Here is an 18,707-nt window from a genome sequence, read left to right as displayed (position 1 = left end):
ATTTTATAAACGAGAAACCCAGACTCAGGTTAAGCTACCCGAGCACATGATGTGATGGTGAGAAATCAGACCCTTGGGTGGGGCACTGTGTGGGTCCTACTGGGAGCTTATTCAGGATGGATTCACCTTAATCCTTTGGGTGAATTTAGTCAGATGCTTTGAGTCAGATGCGTAGAGTAGCTTAGGGCTATCTGTTCCAAAATAAATTTCTGGTAAGAGTGCTGTACTCGAAACCTGATTCGTATGTCTTTGAAGAGGGTCATGTTCGGGAGCTTGACTGATTAGCACTTGTGTTTATTAAACACCTCCAGGTGTAAATGATCGAACGGCACTTGTGAGAACGAGGGCTCTCTCCCCCATGGCCGTGTTGGTTGGCTGCAGTTGTAGGCACAGCCAATTTGATATTTTCTAATATGCTCGTCATGGCCCGCTGAGGTGAGCTTACTAAATATGTTGCCAGTCATCTGTTGAAACAGAGCCACGAGCGCTGACTACGGCTCAACGGGTAGAAGTCACATAAAGAACGAGATCTGGGTTCCTCCCACGAAAGCCTTTTTCTGAGAGCTGACCCTGGGTCCGTGTCAAAGAGGGTGACCGTGGAGTCCACTGTGTGATTGAGATTTACGTGGTACGGTACTCCTGCGTGGGAGTCCAGGGTTCTACAGAATTTGAATTCTGGGCCAGAGGATTAGCAAGCGGGGAGCCCCAAGGTGGGAGGGAGGGTGGGCGCTTAGAGTCTGAGGCACACAGAGCCAGCCGGACAGGCGTGGGGGAGGTGACAGGAAGCCGACCACCATAGGCTTTGTGGGCTGTGTGCAGCCTCCCGTGTACAGCCTGAGGACTTTAAGCCAGGGCCTACTGTGCTGTGAAGGATCATTCTTTGCGTGTAGAATGCTTGGAAACCTGTGGAAGGCTGGGCAGGGGGTGACGGGGTGACTTAGAGGGGGTGGCTTTGAGGTTTGGCTGTCAGGTGGGGCTTCATCCTAGCTCTGCCACCTAGTAGCTGTGTGACCTGGACGGCTCACTTGAGGAAACAGAATTTCTCTAATCAGTTGGACTGCTAACGCCTCGACGCCCCGGGCCTGTCGTGAAGTGTCAGCGAGCTAACGCATGTGCAGTGCGCGGCACGGTGCCCGTTTCAGGCCGCGTGTTGGCGAACGGCTGTCAGGGAGGTGCGCTTGATAGGAAGTGGTCCCTGATCACAGGCTGTGAGGGAGCTGGGGGTGCGAGGACGATGCTGAGCTCTGGGCGGGGGGGTGGGGAGGTGTGTGTGCCAACCAGGGGCGGGGGGCAGGCGGCCAGGGGCCCCAAGGAGGACAGCTGTGGGAGGAGGACCGTGGGGACGGCTCTGCGCAGGTGGAGGTTGAAGCGCCTTTGGAGCATCCCAGTCAGGTGGCACGAGTGAGCCGGATTGCGTGGCTGTGGCGCTCACCAAGGACGCCTGTCCCCGAGCTGGGCATTTTCATAAAATCCTTCGTCCCTGAGGACCCCGCCATGTTGCTCGCTGAATGTGAAGACGTACTTTATAATATGAGTGAATTAGTATTATCATTTCTGTCGTTGAAACTCCAGTCTGTTTTTTTTAATATAATTTATTGTCAAATTGGTTTCCATACAACACCCAGTGCTCATCCCAACAAGCGCCCTCCTCCCTGCCCATCCCCCGCTTTCCCCTCTCCCTCCTCCCCATCCACCTTCAGTTTGTTCTCAGTATCCGTGAGGCTCCTGTGGTTTGCCTCCCTCCCTCTCTGTAACTTTCTTTTTTCCCTTCCCCTCCTCCGTGGTCTTCTGTTCAGTTTCTCAAGTTCCACAAATGAGTGGAAACCTATGGTATCTGTCTTTCTCTGCCTGACTTATTTCACTCAGCATAATGCCTTCCAGGTCCATCCATATTGTTGCAGTGGCACAATCCTATCTCTTTTTTATGGCCGAGTAGTATTCCATTGTGTATGTGCGTATATATGTCTGTATCTTCCTTACCCACCATCCACACACTGTGCTTATCCATGAGTGTCTATCAGTGGACCCTTAGGTTGTGTGCATCTCTTGGCTACTATAAATAGTGCTACAATAAGTAGAGGGGTGCATCTGTCTTTGTTTTTTTACTTTTTATTTATTTTTTCTTTTTTTGTTGCATCTATCTTTAAATTAATGTTTTTGTTTTCTTTGGATAAAAGCCAGGGGTGGAACTATTTGATCATACGGTATTTCTATTTTTAATTTTTAAAAAAATGTTTATTTTTGAGAGAGAGAGCGCACGCGTGCATGAGCAGGGGAAGGGCAAAGAGGGGGGAAGGAGGATCTGAAGCCAGGCTCCATGCTGTGAGCACGGAGCCCGACGCGGGGCTCAAACTCACCAACCGCGAGATCATGACCTGAGCCGAAGTTGGACGCTTAACCGACTGAGCCACCCAGGCGCCCCTGTTTTTAAGTCTTTGAGGAGTCTCCATGCTGTTTTCCACAGTGGCTGCACCCGTTTCCAATCCCACCAAGAGTGCAGAAGGGTTTCTTTTTGTTGACAGTCTTGCCAACGGTTGTCATTTTTTGTCTTTTTGATTTTAGCCATTCTGACAGGTGTGAGGTGATATTTCGTTGTGGGTCTGGTTTGCGTTTCCCTGATACTGAGTGATGTTGAGCATTTTTTCATGTGTCTACGGCAGGCCTTAACTATCTATTTTTATTTTATTTTAGTTGCTTTAAAGTTCATTTATTTATTTTTGAGAGAGAGAGCGAGTACGTGAGTGAGTGGCAGAGAGAGAGGAAGAGAGAGAGAATCCTCAGCAGGCTCCACACTGTCAGCACAGAGCCGGGTGTGGGGCTCAGTCTCATGAACTGTGAGATCATGACCTGAGCCAAAATCAAGAGTCGGATGCTTAACCGACTGAGCCACCTGGGCACCCCCTTAATTATTTAAAAAAAAATTTTTTTTAATGTTTATTTATTTTTGAGACAGAGAGAGACAGAGCATGAACGGGGGAGGGTCAGAGAGAGAGGGAGACACAGAATCTGAAGCAGGCTCCAGGCTCTGAGCTGTCAGCACGGAGCCCGACACGGGCTCATGGACCGTGAGATCGTGACCTGAGCCGATGTCGGACGCTTAACCGACTGAGCCACCCAGGCGCCCCATCCCTTAATTATTTTTTAGTTAAAAAATGTCCGTTAATAGTTAAAGAAAAATTTAGATATGTATGTTTAGAGGAAAACTAGTGTATTTTCTGTTTGGGCAATATCGTGGTGTAGAAACTCTCAAAAGCCCTCTTTGCATGTGTTTTTTAAATATGCTGATTAAGAGATAAAACTTTTCGGGGCACCTGGGTGGCTCAGTCAGTTGAGCGTCCAACTTCGGCTCAGGTCAGGATCTCGCAGTTCTTGAGTTTGAGCCCCATATCGGGCTCACCGCTGTCAGCCTCTCAGCGCAGAGCCCGCTTCCGATCCTCTGTCCCCTTCTCTCTGTCCCTCCCCCACTTGCACTCTGCCCCAATTAAATAAATATTAGAAAAAAAAAAGGTAAAGTTTTCCCCCCAACTTTTCAAGATGCATAGCAAAAAAGTAAGGGGGAAATCCTTTGGGGCCAAAACAACTACAGAGCATGAATTTTGGAAGGTAAGTGAGTCTCAGAAGGCAGCAAATGCCACCTACCTCTGGGAACACGGTTTCAACAGCCCATGTAGGAGGGACAGGAGGTGAGCCTCAGGGCGGCCCCCATTGGGAATCAGGTGGCAGACCCATCTGTAAAGCCAAGACCTTCCCTGAGCTATGTTTAATGAAAGGGAGACCTAGAAGAAAAAATCCCACTCCTCAAAGCAAGAAAATAAGGAAACTCTGAATCTTGTTCGAAGGGAAACAACAACTCAACCTGAGGATATAGTTTCAAGTTGTCCTGGCATGGGAGTGACCATAAACTCTTGGCAGAAATATATAAATCCTCCTGGAATGAGAAATTGTGTTTTGAATGAATCAATGAACAGTTAATACAAAAAGGTCCTCATATGGTTCTGAATCAGGATGTCGGAGCCCAAATATATCAACGTTGCCTTTCTCCCAAGGTTTCATTTAAATATCCAAAAAGATTTTTTAGAGGAAAAAGCTATCTTCATAATTATATTCATTGATATTGTAGTATGCTAGGAATTCAGAGGTGAATATGAAACAGTCTTCTCTTTTATGGAGCTTACATTTTATTTGAGGAGACAAATCTGTGTTTTATGAGCTTGGTGGAGGGAGGTGTTTATTACAGTCAGGCAGGAGATAATATTAAGAAAGTGATGATGGGTGGGTGACAGTTTGGTTGTATATGGACTTATGTAGTTGGCTTTTAATTCCAGGCTCCATGACTTGTCATTGGAAGGAATAGATTTTATGGTGGATATACTTCAACTCAGGACTCTTCAGAATTAAAGAATGGATGCTGAGAAAGACATAGAGTTTGTCCAGTTACGCATAAGCTTGCTTGGTCACTAAACCCAAAGTTGGTAAAGGCAGGCAGTGCTTCTTGAGGCCAGGTGACTTGGTTTTTAAGATTATCTAAGAATGAAATCAAGGGAACTGAGATGAGCCAAGTCAAGTGCTCTAGCACTTTTGGGTAGCATCCTTACCAAGTGTTGATAGTCTATAAAGTTTCATCTCTCTTTAATGTTTGTCAAGGTGTTAGGCACATGGTGTATGCACCTGCTCTAGGAGCCTTTTAGGTACCTGCCTAACAGTGCTGGGCACAGTTGCCCCAGTACCACCCCTCCCTCCATCCCTCTTCTTCTCGGGCACTGGGAACTCAGGAGACTGATTTCTTGTTGGCTTGTCTGTTTCCTCCATGACCTTGTCAACCATCGAGGGACCAGGGCTCACGTAACTTTGTTTTGTTTTGTTTTTAATCCTTTCCTTTGAATGATTAAAACCCAAAATGGATCCAGCTACTTTAGCAGATGCTTTTTAAAGAAAGGTCCTTGGTACAAACCTCATAACCCTGCTTTGGGATGCAGGGAAGAAAGTTACGTTCTTTCCTTTCCAAACTGTTTTGACACGTATGTATGGAAATTTTGTGTAATTTTGAAGATATATTTTCTCTCTGTATAATTATGGCTAGAAATAAATGTGGATAGAAACAGAATGTGTTTTCCACACTTGAGAATGTACGGTCCCCGCGGTTTTCTGCCCTGCTATGTCACAGTCATCGCGGGTAGAGCCATCACCGGGCTGTCTCACAGCGACTGCCGCTGCCTTATTCGTCAGGTCCCCGTAGGTTCCCATGTTTGAGAAGGCTGATGGCCGTTGAGGCATTTTCTGGAACATCTCTGGCTGGCTAATTTTGAGTTAACACCAGTGACATCAAAGGCGTTAATTAGTTAACAATGGTATTTCCCATTTCCTGCACACTCACTAGGAGTTTTAAGCCTGTGCTGACCACACACAGTATTTCATTTAGTCTTCCCGATGGTCACGGATGGATTTTATTACCTGCATTAATAAGGAAAGCGCCAGAGTTAGTGATGTGCACATCTGGAACTGGCACTTGGGTCTTTCTGATTCCTGTGCCTATCCCATCCTTCCAGACAGCCAGCTTCCTGTTTGTTAATAGCACAGCTTTGTTTCCAGTGGATAAAACGGGTGTGAACATGCTTTCAAGTTGGGGAGGGAATGGTTAAGTTAGCATTGGAATTCCTCAGAGCCCGTCCTATGAATAAAGCTACTTGTCTTGAGTAATCTTTCAGTTACTCTCCATTGGAACTTCATGCATGAAGTCATGGCCATGCAGCCTATTGAAGAACTAGAACAAGATGTGTTGATTAATACTCCCTAAAAGAGCAGCAGATCTGAAATGAATTTGGGAATTTGATTTCATATCAAAATTTGGTGAAGCTTGTGGCCTAAAATTTTGCCTGGGACTCTTTTATATCCCCCAGATTCTTGTGCTGTGGATGTCTCTGCTGACCTAACATGGCTTTTCACAGGTCCCATGGGCAATGAGGGGCTTTTCAGTCAAGTGTTTTCCGGGGGCTCTGAAGCAGTTGTGCCCAAGATTTTCTGGGGCTTGAAGTGATTGTAGTTCTATTTATAGTGTTTATCATTTGGTTTCTTATTATGTTCAAATGATGTAAAGAATCAAAGAGTATATTACCGATGAGAGTATTTCAGTGTTTCATCTTTAAATGTTTTTTTAATGTTTATTTATTTTGAGGGAGAGAGAGTATGAGTGTGCAGGGGAGGGGCACAGAGAGAGGGAGAGAGAGAAACCCAGGCAGGCTCCATGCTGTTGCGTAGAGCCCCATGTGGGGCTCTGTGCCGCAAACCATGAAGTCATGATCTGAGCTGAAATCTGGAGCCAGTGGCTCAACCAACTGAACCACCCAGGTGCCCCTGGTCTTTCATCCTTAATAGTGTCCATGAAAGAATCAGTGGGAACTCTGAGGGATTAGAGGCCACGGCTTCTCATCTTGCCTTGGCTGTCATCCTTATTTTAGATGGTGGCCTCGTTGAGCATACTGGCTATGACTACTGATATTTTACATCCCCCAACATCTTTTACCGTATTTAAAACCAAAGGATACAGTTGATGGTCTGGGATTTTACAGGTATGTGCTGAAAGCATTAAGTACCCCTGCCTCTCCTGTGTAGACCTCCTTAGTCTCCTGCCCATGATTGCACCTCACTGCGCTGGCATCTCTCTGCAGCTGGTACTGTATGCTAAGAGGGCAAAGACCTTGTCCTTTAAATCCACATCCCCATGGATCCTGTACCTAAGCATAAAGCTTCTACAAGAGAACATAGGGGAATATATCTGGGACTTTGGGGTAAGCAAAAGTCTCTTCGGCAAGGGCACAGAAAGCTTTAACCATAAAAGAAAAATAAGTTGAGCTACTTTACAATTGATAAATTAATAAATTGAGCTCCTTCACAATTTCTGCTTATCAAAAGACTCCTTTTGGAAAATAAATGCGCATCAGACTGGGAAAATAGAACATTGAGAATATGTAAAGAATTTCTATGACTCAGTAATAAGACAAATGATATAACTTTAAAAAATGACCAGAAAATTTGAACAAATGCTTTATGATAGAAGATATAGAGGCGGCCAGTAATTGTATGGAAGCATGTCTGACACCAGTAGTTATCAGGTAAATGCAAACTGAAGCCCCCAGAATGACTGAAATGGAAAAGACTGATAACATCAAGTGTTGGTGAACATGTGGGGCAACTGTAATTCACTTAGGTTACCAGTGTGAATGTGAAATGATGCTTCCACTTTACAGTATATACCTCAACATAACAAAGGCCATATGTGACAAGTCCACAGCCAATATCCTCTAAGATCAACAATAAGACCAGGGTGTCCACTATTGTCACTTTTTTTTCCACATGGTACTAGTAGTCCTAGCCACAGCAGTCAGACAAGAAAAAGAAATAAAAGGCATCCAAATTGGTAAGAAAAAAAGAAAACTGTCACTACTTGCAGACGAGATGATACTATCTATAGAAAATCCTAAAGATGCCACCAAATATCTACTAGAATTAATAACTGAATTCAGGAAAGTTGTGGGACGTAAAGTCAATATAGAGAAATTTGTTGCATATCTATACACTAATAATGAAATAACAGAAAGGAAGATTAAGAAAACAACCTCATTTACAATTACATCAAAAGAACAAAATTCCTAGGAATAAACTTAACCAAGGAGTTGAAAGACCTGTACTCTGAAACCTATAAGAAATTGGTGAATGAAATTGAGATGACATAAATAAATGGAAAGATATACCATGCTCATGGATTGGAAGAATTAACATTGTTACAACTCCATACTACCCAGAAAAATGTACAGATTCAAAGCAATTCCCATGAAAATATTAATAGTATTTTTCAGAGAACTAGAACAAAGAATCCTGAAATTTGTGTGGAACCACAAAAGACCCCCAATAGCCAAAGCAGTCTTGAGAAAGAAGAACAAAGCTGGACGCATCACACTTCCTGAATTCAAACTATCCTAGAAAGCTATAGTGATCAAAACAGTATGGTACTTGTACAGAAACAGACACATAGATCAGTGAACAGAGAGCCCAGAAATAAACTCAGGTTTATATGGTCAATTAATCTATGACAAAGGAGTCCAAAGCATACAATAGGGAAAAGACAGTCTCTTCAATAAATCGTGTTGTGGAAAGTGGACAGCTAGCTACATGCGAAAGAGTGAAACTGAACCACATTCTATACACCGTATATAAAAGTAAATTCAAAATGGATTATAGTTCTAAATATAAGGCTTGAAACTATGAAATGCCTAAAGGAAAACATAGGCAGTAATCTCTTGGACATCAGCCTTAGCAACACTTTTCTGGATCTGTCTCCCCAGGCAAGGGAAGCCAAACAGAAATAAGCTGTTGGGATACACCAAACTCAAAGGGTTTTGCACTTGCAAAGGAAACCATAAAACAAAAAGGCAACCCAGTGAATGGGAGGAGATATTTGCAAATGATATATCTGATAAAGGGTTAATATCCAAAACAGAAAGAATTCATATAACTAACTCAAAACCAAACAATCTGATTAAAGACCTAAATGGACATTTTCCCCAAAGAAGACATCTAGATGGCTAACAGACACATGAAAAGGTGCTCAGCATCACTCATCATCAGGGAAGTCCAAATGAAAACCACGATGAAATGCCACCTCACACCTGTCAGAATGGCTGTTATCAAAAAGACAAAAAAAAAAAAGTGTTGGTGAACACGTGGAGAAAAGGGAGCCCTCGTGCACCGTTGGTGGGAATACAAACTGGTGCAGCCACTTTGGAGAACAGAATGGAGGGTCCTCAAAAGTGTAAAAATAGAAGGACCATATGATCCAGTAATTCTACTTCTGGCCGTTTACCTGAGGAAAATGAAAATACTGATTTGGAGAGATACATGCACCCCTGTGTTTATTGCAGCATTATTTATAGTGGCCAAGGTGTGGACGCAGTCCAAGTGTCTGTCTGTGGACCCACATGCACACACTTCAGTGTTACTCAGCCATGAAAAGGAATGAAATCTTGCCATTCACAATAATGTGGATGGACCTAGAGGACATTATGCTAAGTGAAATAAGTCAGACAAAGACAAATAACATATGATCTCCCTTACATGTGGAATCTGAAAAAAAAACCCCCAAAAATGAACAGACGGTAACAGTGAAAAGACAAACAGACTCATATATACAGAGAATAAACTCATGGTTGCCAGAGGGGTGGCTGGATGGGGGAAATGGGTGAAGGGGATGAAGAAGCACCAAATTCCAGCTGTGAAATAAGTGAGGCACAGGGATGAATAGTACCGCGGAGGGAATATGGTCAGGTGATACTGTAAACCCTCTGTGGTGATAGATGGTAGCTACACTGATTATAATGAGCATTTGATAAGGTCTGTAATTGTCAAACCTTTATTTGTACACCTGAAACTAATTTAATATTTTCGGTCAACTATAGTTCAATTAAAAATTTTAAAAAATTTCGTATAAAAAATGATGCCTCTCTGAAAAGAAATCCTGCACGCATTGGCAGTCCTTCTGTGTTTCTCCCCTGCTTCACCCCAAACCTGGGATATCACCGTTCTATTTTCTGTATTTGCCTATTTGGGACATTTCACAACGAAGGAATCAATCATACAATATATTCTCTGTCTTTCACATAGCATAGTGTTTTCAGGGTCTATCAAAGTTGGGGCGTGTATCAGTATTTCATTTTCTTTTTAGTGCCAAAAGATTTTGATTATTTGGATATACCACTTGTCGTCTGTCCATTCTTCAGTTGATGGACATTCACCTTGTTTTACTTTTTGGCTATTATGAATAATGCAGCTGTGAACATTCATGTGCAAGTTTTTGTGTGAATATATATTTTAATTTCTATTTGCTATATACCTGGGGTGGAATTGCTGAGTCATACGATGACTCTCTGTATAATCTTTTGAGGAACCACCAAAACCGTTTTCCAAAATTGCTGCACTATTTTACATTCCCACCAGCAGTGTATGAGGGTTCCAGTTTTTCCACACTTATTATTACGTGTTTATTATGTTAGCCTTATTAGTGGGTATGAGTGGTGTATCTTTGTGGCTTTGATTTTCATTTCCCTGATCCTAATGTTGAATATTTTTTATGTGTTTATTGGCCATTTGTGTATCTCCTTTTTAAAAAAAAATTTTTTTTTTCAACGTTTATTTATTTTTGGGACAGAGAGAGACAGAGCATGAACGGGGGAGGGGCAGAGAGAGAGGGAGACACAGAATCGGAAACAGGCTCCAGGCTCTGAGCCATCAGCCCAGAGCCCGACGCGGGGCTCGAACCCACGGACCGCGAGATAGTGACCTGGCTGAAGTCGGACGCTTAACCGACTGCGCCACCCAGGCGCCCCTTAAAAAAATTTTTTTAAAAATGTTTATTTTTGAGAGAGAGAGAGAGACAGAGTACAAGCACTGTGAGGGGCAGAGAGAGAGGGAGACACAGAATCCGAAGCAGGCTCCAGGCTCTGAGCTGTCAGCACAGAGCCCGACGCAGGGCTCGAACCCACGAACCAAGAAATCATGACTTGAGCTGAAGTCGGACGCTTAACCGGCTGAGCCATCCAGGCGCCCACTCGTTGCCCATTTTAAGTTGGGTTGCTTGTCTACCTATTATTGAATTGTAAGAATTCTTTATATATTCTATGTATAAATCCTGTATGAAATATAAAAAAAAATGATGCTTTCACTTTAGAAAATGTCCAGTGGTCGTACGGGGGGTGTGGTGGGGGACGGAGATTGAGTGTGAATGTGACTAATGCAGGAGAAGAGGGAGATGACGCAGTGGAATCCAGAAAGGCGGTGAGGATTTAGGGAAGGAAGAGGCTGCTCACACCGGAGAGCAGGAGGCCCAGTGTCTGGGAGGGGTGCTGGGTGGGCTGCTGCCGTGGGGGGACACGGGCCTGCCTGTTACTTTCTTGTTCTGCTTGGAATATCCATGCCTGGCTGACCCCTCCTTCATCCCCACCTCCTGGAGAGTCAGCCCTCATCTGTGTTTCATCGAACTCTGAGCAGTTCTTCCTACATTTCTTCACTGTTGTCTTCCCTGAGGGCAGGCGTCTTTCCCTGTTCTGTTCCCTGTCGTGAGCCCAGCCCCAGGGGCAGTGGACTCCAGAAGGCATTCAGTGAACAGGTGTCGACAGAATGAGAAAACACACACATCAGAATTGTCCCATTTGGCTGGGTCACAGGTAGGCAGCGGGCCTGGGGTTATGAGGGCACACTGGTGTGCCAGAGAGGGCTCTGGGTTTGTGGTTGTAGTACCCAGGGGCTTCCCAGTGTTTCTGAGAAGGGGTGACGGGCTCTGAGCTGTGCCCCAGGAACACCGGTCTGGCGTGTGTCTGTGAGTGGATAAAGGAAGGTCTTGAACGCTGGTTGGGAGACCATTTAGATTCGTCCTCCAGGTGAGGGCCCAGGTGAGGACCATGGAGGTGGGCACGGAGAGGGCACTGAGGAGCACAAGTTGGTGGGGCCGCCAGGCTGTGGTTCTGTGCTCACAGAGGTATCTGGGCAACAGGCTGGTCAGCAGGGCCGGCAGAGGGACCGAACCACCTCCTTAAGCGGCATAGCCCTGAGCAGCAGGGTGGGCGGGGACCAGCCTCCCTCTTTACAGGTAGCTGTGGCACAGTGAGGTCAGCAGAGCCCTGACCCGAATTCTGGTCTGGTCTCTGCCACTTCTGGACTGTGTGATTTACATAGCTGCTAATACCTCTCTGAGCTTCAGATTCCCTTATCTGTGAGCTGGGGTACAAATAGTTGATGGGATTGTTGTAATGATTGAGGTGCAATAGATTTGCTGCCTTTTGAGAAACAGAAGTTGTTACTGCACCACGGGGGTGTGGGGAGAGTCCAGGCAGGTCATGGATGAAAGAAAACTTTCTGGAAGCGTGAAGGCTGAAGCCCAAGTCAGGTGTTGTGGTTGTTAACCGCTCATTGTCTGGTTATGTGGCTCCATATGTTTTCTGCTTTGAAAAGTTGCGTGTTTGATGGAGGTCCCTTCCGAAGTCCTAGTGTCTCGGTGAACTGTCATTCCTTTTCTTTTCTAAGGGAGCTAAAAGTGGATGCTGTGTGCTACGTAACAAATGCCTTTGTTCCAGAGTTACGGGCCTTACTCACAAAAGGACAGGATGAACTTGAAGAGATGGGTCTCCTAAAGGCTTTGGGACTTGTGTGTACCACCGTTTCTGTGCTTTTCCGGGTGGTGTCTTCAGGGTGTGGGGACTCGGCCTGGCCCTGCCTCAGCGTTTCATCGTGTCTCTGTTTTATGAAAAAGCTCTTTTTATGTGTTTCATTTCTCAAAAGCTTTTTCTTCCTGTCTGTGCTTCAGCTCTCCGAAGAAGAAAAAATCCAGCGATACAGCATCCTCTCTGAGCTCTACGAACTGATTGGCTTCCATCGGAAGTCCGCGTTCTTCAAGCGTGTGGCCGCTATGCAGTGCGTGGCCCCGAGCATCTCGGAGCCCGGGTGGAGGGCCTGCTACAAGCTGCTCCTGGAGACCCTTCCCGGCTACAGCCTGTCGCTGGACCCCAAGGACTTCAGCAGAGGTATTGGAGGTCTCACTGCTGCAACTGTTTGGCCCAGTTCCCCATGCATCGTTTGAACACTTGCCCTCCCGGTCAGACACTGTGGTTGGCGATGGATGGGGTTCAAAACGACCAAGCCCCCGCCTGCCCTTGGGTACTTACGAGAATACTTATGATGATCTAATAAACAAAGAGTGGTGCTTTGCTTGGGGGCTGGCGTTCTTTTGGCTGGTCCCTGTCCTGGCCCTGGTGGTAGAGGTTGGAGTTCAGGGCAGAAATAACCGGCAAGTCGTGGACGCCTGTGGGATTTACGTTAAAAAAGCTCAGTGTTGTTGGTGGAAGAGGAGATAGGGCTGTGAAGGTGGGTACAGGCTCAGCTCAGCCACCTTCCAGAGAGGTTTCGTGGGAGGAGGTTAGCGCTCGGGAAAAGGGCAGAGTTTTTAGAGCAATCACACAGTTGTTCTGTACAGAGAGGATAAAGGGTATTTTAAAAGTTTCCACTTGCACACTGAACAGAATCCCCGTTTACCGTGCTTCAGAGAGACAGTAGGCAACGTCGCCGTTGCTTCCCAGTTACCTTTTTTTGGTGCCCTTTGAATGTAACTGCAAGCTGGCTCCAGAGGGAGAGCCGGCTCCCCAGGTTTTCTGTGAGTCACCAGGAGTTGTCTGATGTGTCCTGTGAAACATAACATCTGAGAGTCCAGGGTCGGAGGCTTCCTTCCGGACGCTCTTCCCTGTTCCTCACTGTTTAACTGCCAGCCGCCCTTGGGTCTCAGCTGAATGTCACCTACGCAGAGAGGTCCCCCAGGGTCCCTCCGCCTCAGTGGAACCTGTGTATCTTTCCTCTTTCATCGAATCCTGTTGTTCCTCCTTCTGGCACCTTCCATAATTTGCACGGGCATTTATTTATTTATTTATTTTTAATTTTTTTTTTTTTCAACCTTTATTTATTTTTGGGACAGAGAGAGACAGAGCGTGAACGGGGGAGGGGCAGAGAGAGAGGGAGACACAGAATCGGAAGCAGGCTCCAGGCTCCGAGCCATCAGCCCAGAGCCTGACGCGGGGCTCGAACTCACGGACCGCGAGATGGTGACCTGGCTGAAGTCGGACGCTTAACCGACTGCGCCACCCAGGCGCCCCTGCACGTGCATTTAAAAATCAGTTGGGGCGATGGTTTCACACATGCTTTCCACACTAGCCTGTGTGCCCTGTGGGAGCAGAGCCCCCGACTCCCACTGTGTCCCCTGGCCGGCACGCGGCAGGCGTCCCAAAGCCTAGTGGGAGGCTACAGCTTCGTGTGTTGGTTGCCAGTTGTCGAATAGAATTTCTTGATCTTAATTTTTGAATGAGATGAACAAGATAGGTTTCTTTTAAAAAGTACAGCAAACGAGCACATCTTCAAGTGATTCGGTACTTTTTTAGCCTTTTGTTTGGGAGGGGACGCTTGCCATCGTTTTGTGAAAGAGGTTGAGACCGAAGGTAAAGAAGTGCGATCAAATAAAGTAAAAATGATAAATGTTGGCTGGCTATATTTTTAATAAGAAATAGAAATCACTTTAAACTTCATCTCCGCTGTTGCTCTGGACCACTTCAAACGTTTCTCGGAGAATTAGATGGAAATGTTCTCAAACCCTGAACCTGCAGATGAAAGTAAATTGTATTCTCAGGACCTGAAATGTATTTCTATTTCTTGAAATGAGCATTTTCCCTAGCTGGTTACAGAAAGTGAGGGTAGGCACACAGAAGCATACGGTGTTGTATTGGCCAGCTCACAGGGCTGCGTATTATCATTTTAATCTTGTGTTACTGTGTATGAGGATTTGTGAATATGCTGTGTATATGTGCTGTGTATGAAGATCAGCCTTTTCCTGAGTGAGGGATTCAGTCTTCCACAGGAGCTTTTACAAAAGAGACTGGCAGGGCAGATGGGTTTGCTTAAAGGCAATTGTTGACGTAACAAACTCTCAAATTGGGAGAACTTTCTGAATGCAAGAGTGTTGAAAATGTTATCACTTGGTCATATGTTGCAAATCTGTCTTAAGAATAAAGAGAGTCACCTTTTATTGCGGGAGCAGTTTGAATCACATAGAAATTGTGGCTTGTACACTATTTAGTGTTAAGAAAATTTGTGCTCAGCCTTACTCATAATTGCCTGTGGCAGGAACTGTATCATTATGTATTAAAAAAAAAAAATCAGCATAGGGATATTTGCCCGATGTTTAAGCGAGAAAACCTTCTTGATGTCCTAGTGTTGAGATTCGTTAAATTGGGTCATTTAGAATTCATGGCTTGGTTAGTCATGAAATTGATTTCAGCTTCTTAATCCTTTTTAAAATCTCTTATTTCGTTTTGGCATTCGGCCTTCGCTTCTTTTGACAGTGAGGAAGTATTGCAGGGACTTGTCTTTCTCTGCGTCCCCGTGGTATGAAAAGTGCTGCTGTTTTCCATTCCCAGTGTTTTTGTAAGACAGACTCTAGGGTATGAGGTAGATTTTGTGGTGTGTGTGTCTGTGTGTGTTCATGCACCTCCAAGACTTTCAGTTTAGAAAATTATTATGAAGTAACTTAAATATATACAAATTAGGGAGAATAGTACAATGAGCCCATCACCCAGAGCAAGTGATTATCAAGAGTGTGCCACTTTGTCGTTGGTGGAAGTGTTTAGGGCAAATCCCAGAAATCATGTCATTTTACCCTACGTGCTTAAGTTGCATGCCTGAAAAAGAGGGCATTGCCTTTCATGAGGCTTTCAACTTGACCCACATGCTGTGAAACCCCACCGTGTATCAGGCATCCCGCCAGGCGTTAAAGATACTTGGGTGAATAAGACACAGTCCTGGCTCCCAAGGAAATGGAGGGTCGGTGGAAGGCATAAATCACGAGGTTACAGGTGCCTCACTGTACCTGCCAGATAACGCCTGTGGGGCCGAGTCTGTGCACGATACGGCAGCAGGACATGAGAGGGAGGGCTGGCCAGCCGCGTGCGGCAGGGCAGTGGGCGAGGAGGTCAGTGGGGGCTGTGACTGGAGCCCTCAGTCTTCTCTCCCAAGCCGTAGGGCCCCAGACACGCAACACTGTGCAGTGACATGTGTGTTGGCATCCCATTACAAGGTCTCCTTCATGAGGGATCTCCAGGTAGAAAATATTTAGAAGTAGTAATTGTTGCCAGAGGGAGATGGAATAAATAACTCTAAGATCCTGCGGTCCTAAAGAGGTAATTTTCGATGGCTGTGCAACTGACTCCCTCACCTTAAATTTTACCCATGCTGATTTATTTCGGAGGAACAGCTGCAGAAGTCTGTTGGTAACCTTTTTTTAGCTGTCTGCCTTTATGAGCTTTTCTTATAGGCTAAAGTAAAAAACAAACAAACACATTTTCTAATGGCCTTGGTGGTTGCTAACGAAGGCCCATCAAGTACCAGTGTTTCTTTGAAAAAAGTTGTGTATCTAACTCAAATACATGCCATTGGAAACATAATCTTTTATTGTAATGATTATTGTAATGATTTCCACGTGGTTATTTTTATTTGTTTGTTTGGGGGGGGAGAGAAAGAGAGAGAGAGAGAGAGAGAGAGAGAGAGAGAGAATATGCAGGGCAGGGGCAGAGAGAGAGAGGGAGAGAGAGAATCTCAAGCAGGATCCGCACTGTCAGTGCGCAGTCTGATGCGAGGCTTGGTCCCACGAACCGTGAGATCCTGACCTGAGCTGAAATCAAGAGTCAGACATTCAACTGACTGAGCCACCCGGGAGCCCTTCAAAGTGCTTATGTTTGCATTGTGTCTTCATAGAAGAGAAAAAGTGTACCATAAACCATTTTTTTAACTGTATGAAAACACCTATCCCTTATGAGTTCTTTCTGGGGTACATAAACACGGCACATTTCTCTTGTCGTCCTTCGGTTTGATAGTCGAGGCACTTGTCTTTAAATCACCAGGTTTGACACATGCCATCGCACGTGTTTCCATGGAGGCTCGCGTCTTCGGCTCCGTGGCCGGCGCCCTCCTGGAGCCCTTTGAGAACCTTCTGTGACTTCCATCCCACAGGTACACACCGAGGCTGGGCTGCTGTCCAGATGCGTTTGCTTCACGAATTGGTCTACGCCTCCCGAAGGATGGGGAATCCTGCTCTTTCTGTCAGGCACTTGTCCTTCCTGCTGCAGACCATGCTGGATTTTTTGTCCGATCAGGGTGAGTGAGTTCAGACTACCGCCCTTTTCAGCACTCTTGGCTCTGGCCCCCGTAAACACTGGGCTTAGGTCTAGGTGGGTGGTGCTTCCCCATCCTCCACGTCCTCTGCTCCCTGTGCTGCCCTCACTGTCCTCCACGGGTGCCTGATGCTGCTGCCCAGCATTCCCTCCCCTCCCGGACCCTCTCTCACCCCACTCTGCTGCTTCTGTGTCTCTGGCTGGTGCCGGGATGCGGGATGCCCCCCCCCCCCCCCCCCCCCAGCACAGGCCCCACTTCCCTTTGCCTACATTGTATCAGACAGAAATGTCCAAGTAGAGCGTGTATATAGAGAAGTGCCTGGTTCATGAGAACGTAGCTCGGTGCATTTGCCCTCGTGACTGTTACCGTTTCTGTAACCGGCAGCTGGAGGGGAAACGTGACCAGAACCACAAGGACCCCTGTGTGCCCGTCAAGGGCGGCTTCTGTCTTGCTCTTACAACCAAGGGTGCCGTTTGCCTGTGTTTGTACCCATGGCATCATGTGGTATCTGTGCCCAGGTGTCAGGCGACTTTCTTCTGGGCCCTTCTGTTGGTCGTCTGCTCCTATGGTTACTGGGTGGCATCTGTGTTTTGGGTTTCGGTCATAATCTGTTTATTTCCAGCCCAGATTCCACCCTGGGTCCAGACACTTGGCCACTTGCAGGGCACGGCCCTTTGCCTGTGCCACAGCCGCTTGGAAGGGAGCACGCCAGCACTGGAGCTCCGTGGTGTCCCCGGCCCACCGTCCCTTCTGCCGGGGCCGCTCAGCCAGCCCGTGTGTGTTGCTGGTTGGGCCCCGTGCCCTCTCTGCCCTGGAGATGAACGAGTGGGGAATTTATTCAGAAGTGCTCCTGGGATCGATAACCGAAGGAGAAGGAGGCGAGGTGGGGCAGAGGGAGCTGAGCCTCTGTGCGGTGTCAGCAGAGGCCCCGCCGGCCCACGGAGGGCTCTGTGCTGCGATGGCCCGGCAGTGCTGGCCTGCGCTGTCGCGAAAGCCAGGCCCGGTGCCCAGTCCTGCCGTGCCTGCCGAGGCAGTTTCTGGAGACGACTCCCACGGCTGCGTAAGGCCTCGGCTGACCCCTTGGGACTCTGAAGCTAGGATGGCCCTTCAGAGAGACAGCTTGCTGGGTGGTGAGGGGCCAGGCCCGACTGCTCCCACAGCCGGGCCCTAGATGCACGCTGCTCCCAGGAGGGGGCATGCTCGCCCCAGGAGGGGGCATGCTCGTGGGCTGGCGGCTCTCTCCAGCAGAGAACAGTCCGGAGAGGGCAGCACTCCCGTCCCTGGTGGTGCGCCGCTGTCTGCCGCAGAGCAGACAGACCTCTTTCCAGGTGTTCCTGCGGGGATCTGCCACGGCTCGGCCACCGCACTCCTTCACCGCGCATCCTCTGTCTTCACGGCTTTAGCGTTAGTGGGTATTCCTCCCCCTCTGCCTGCTGATTTCCCCCGACGGCTCTCCTTTCCTGCGGTCATAACAGTCTCCTCTGCTCCAGGATGGAAGGGGGGTGTGAGGCTTAAATGCGTTAGTTCCAATAAAGCATTTATCCTGGAGCTTATACTACAACTGGTAATGGTTAGCTTCAGAACAAGTACTCAGGTTGGCATGCGATTGCCTTTACAAAACCAAGAAAACGGTCTGACTCACGCGCTTTTCTAAAACGGGAGAGGAAAGGGGTTCTTTCGTAGCTGTTACAGCACAAGTGCGGCGCTGTGTTTTAAGCAGAAACAGTTGAGGACCTTGGCTCAAGGTGAAGCTCAAGGGTGCGTCACAGGCTTGGGTGAGATTCCTCTTGTGGGACCTCCTCCTCCCCGTCCCGTGTGTCCTCGAACTTCAGGCTGGCCGCGCGGACTTCACGTTGTACCTACCACATGTGCCCATCGTGTGCCGTTTTCTGTGCCTGGTGGCACCTGCTGGAACTTGGGACTGTCACGTTCTTCAGGTGATTTCCACAGTGGTCTTG

General features: G+C 47.0%; 1 protein-coding gene across 7 annotated transcripts in view; it reads left to right on the top strand.

Annotated features, from left to right (window-relative positions):
• TRAPPC9 (trafficking protein particle complex subunit 9) overlaps positions 1–18,707 on the top strand; it is a 568,648-nt gene that overhangs the window by 63,123 nt on the left and 486,818 nt on the right. For 6 of the 7 annotated variants that reach the window (XM_023248408.2, XM_045049848.1, XM_045049846.1 and 3 more), the window contains 2 exons: positions 12,350–12,566; positions 16,588–16,731. In XM_023248408.2, coding sequence (XP_023104176.1) covers positions 12,350–12,566; positions 16,588–16,731 — 361 coding nt within the window. The remainder of the gene's footprint in view (positions 1–12,349; positions 12,567–16,587; positions 16,732–18,707) is intronic. The other variant, XM_045049847.1, reaches the window with a different exon arrangement.

The sequence above is a fragment of the Felis catus genome, chromosome F2 (assembly GCF_018350175.1).
Source record: "Felis catus isolate Fca126 chromosome F2, F.catus_Fca126_mat1.0, whole genome shotgun sequence".
Classification (NCBI taxonomy): Eukaryota; Metazoa; Chordata; class Mammalia; order Carnivora; family Felidae; genus Felis; species Felis catus.
This window is presented reverse-complemented; position numbering and strand designations above follow the sequence as displayed.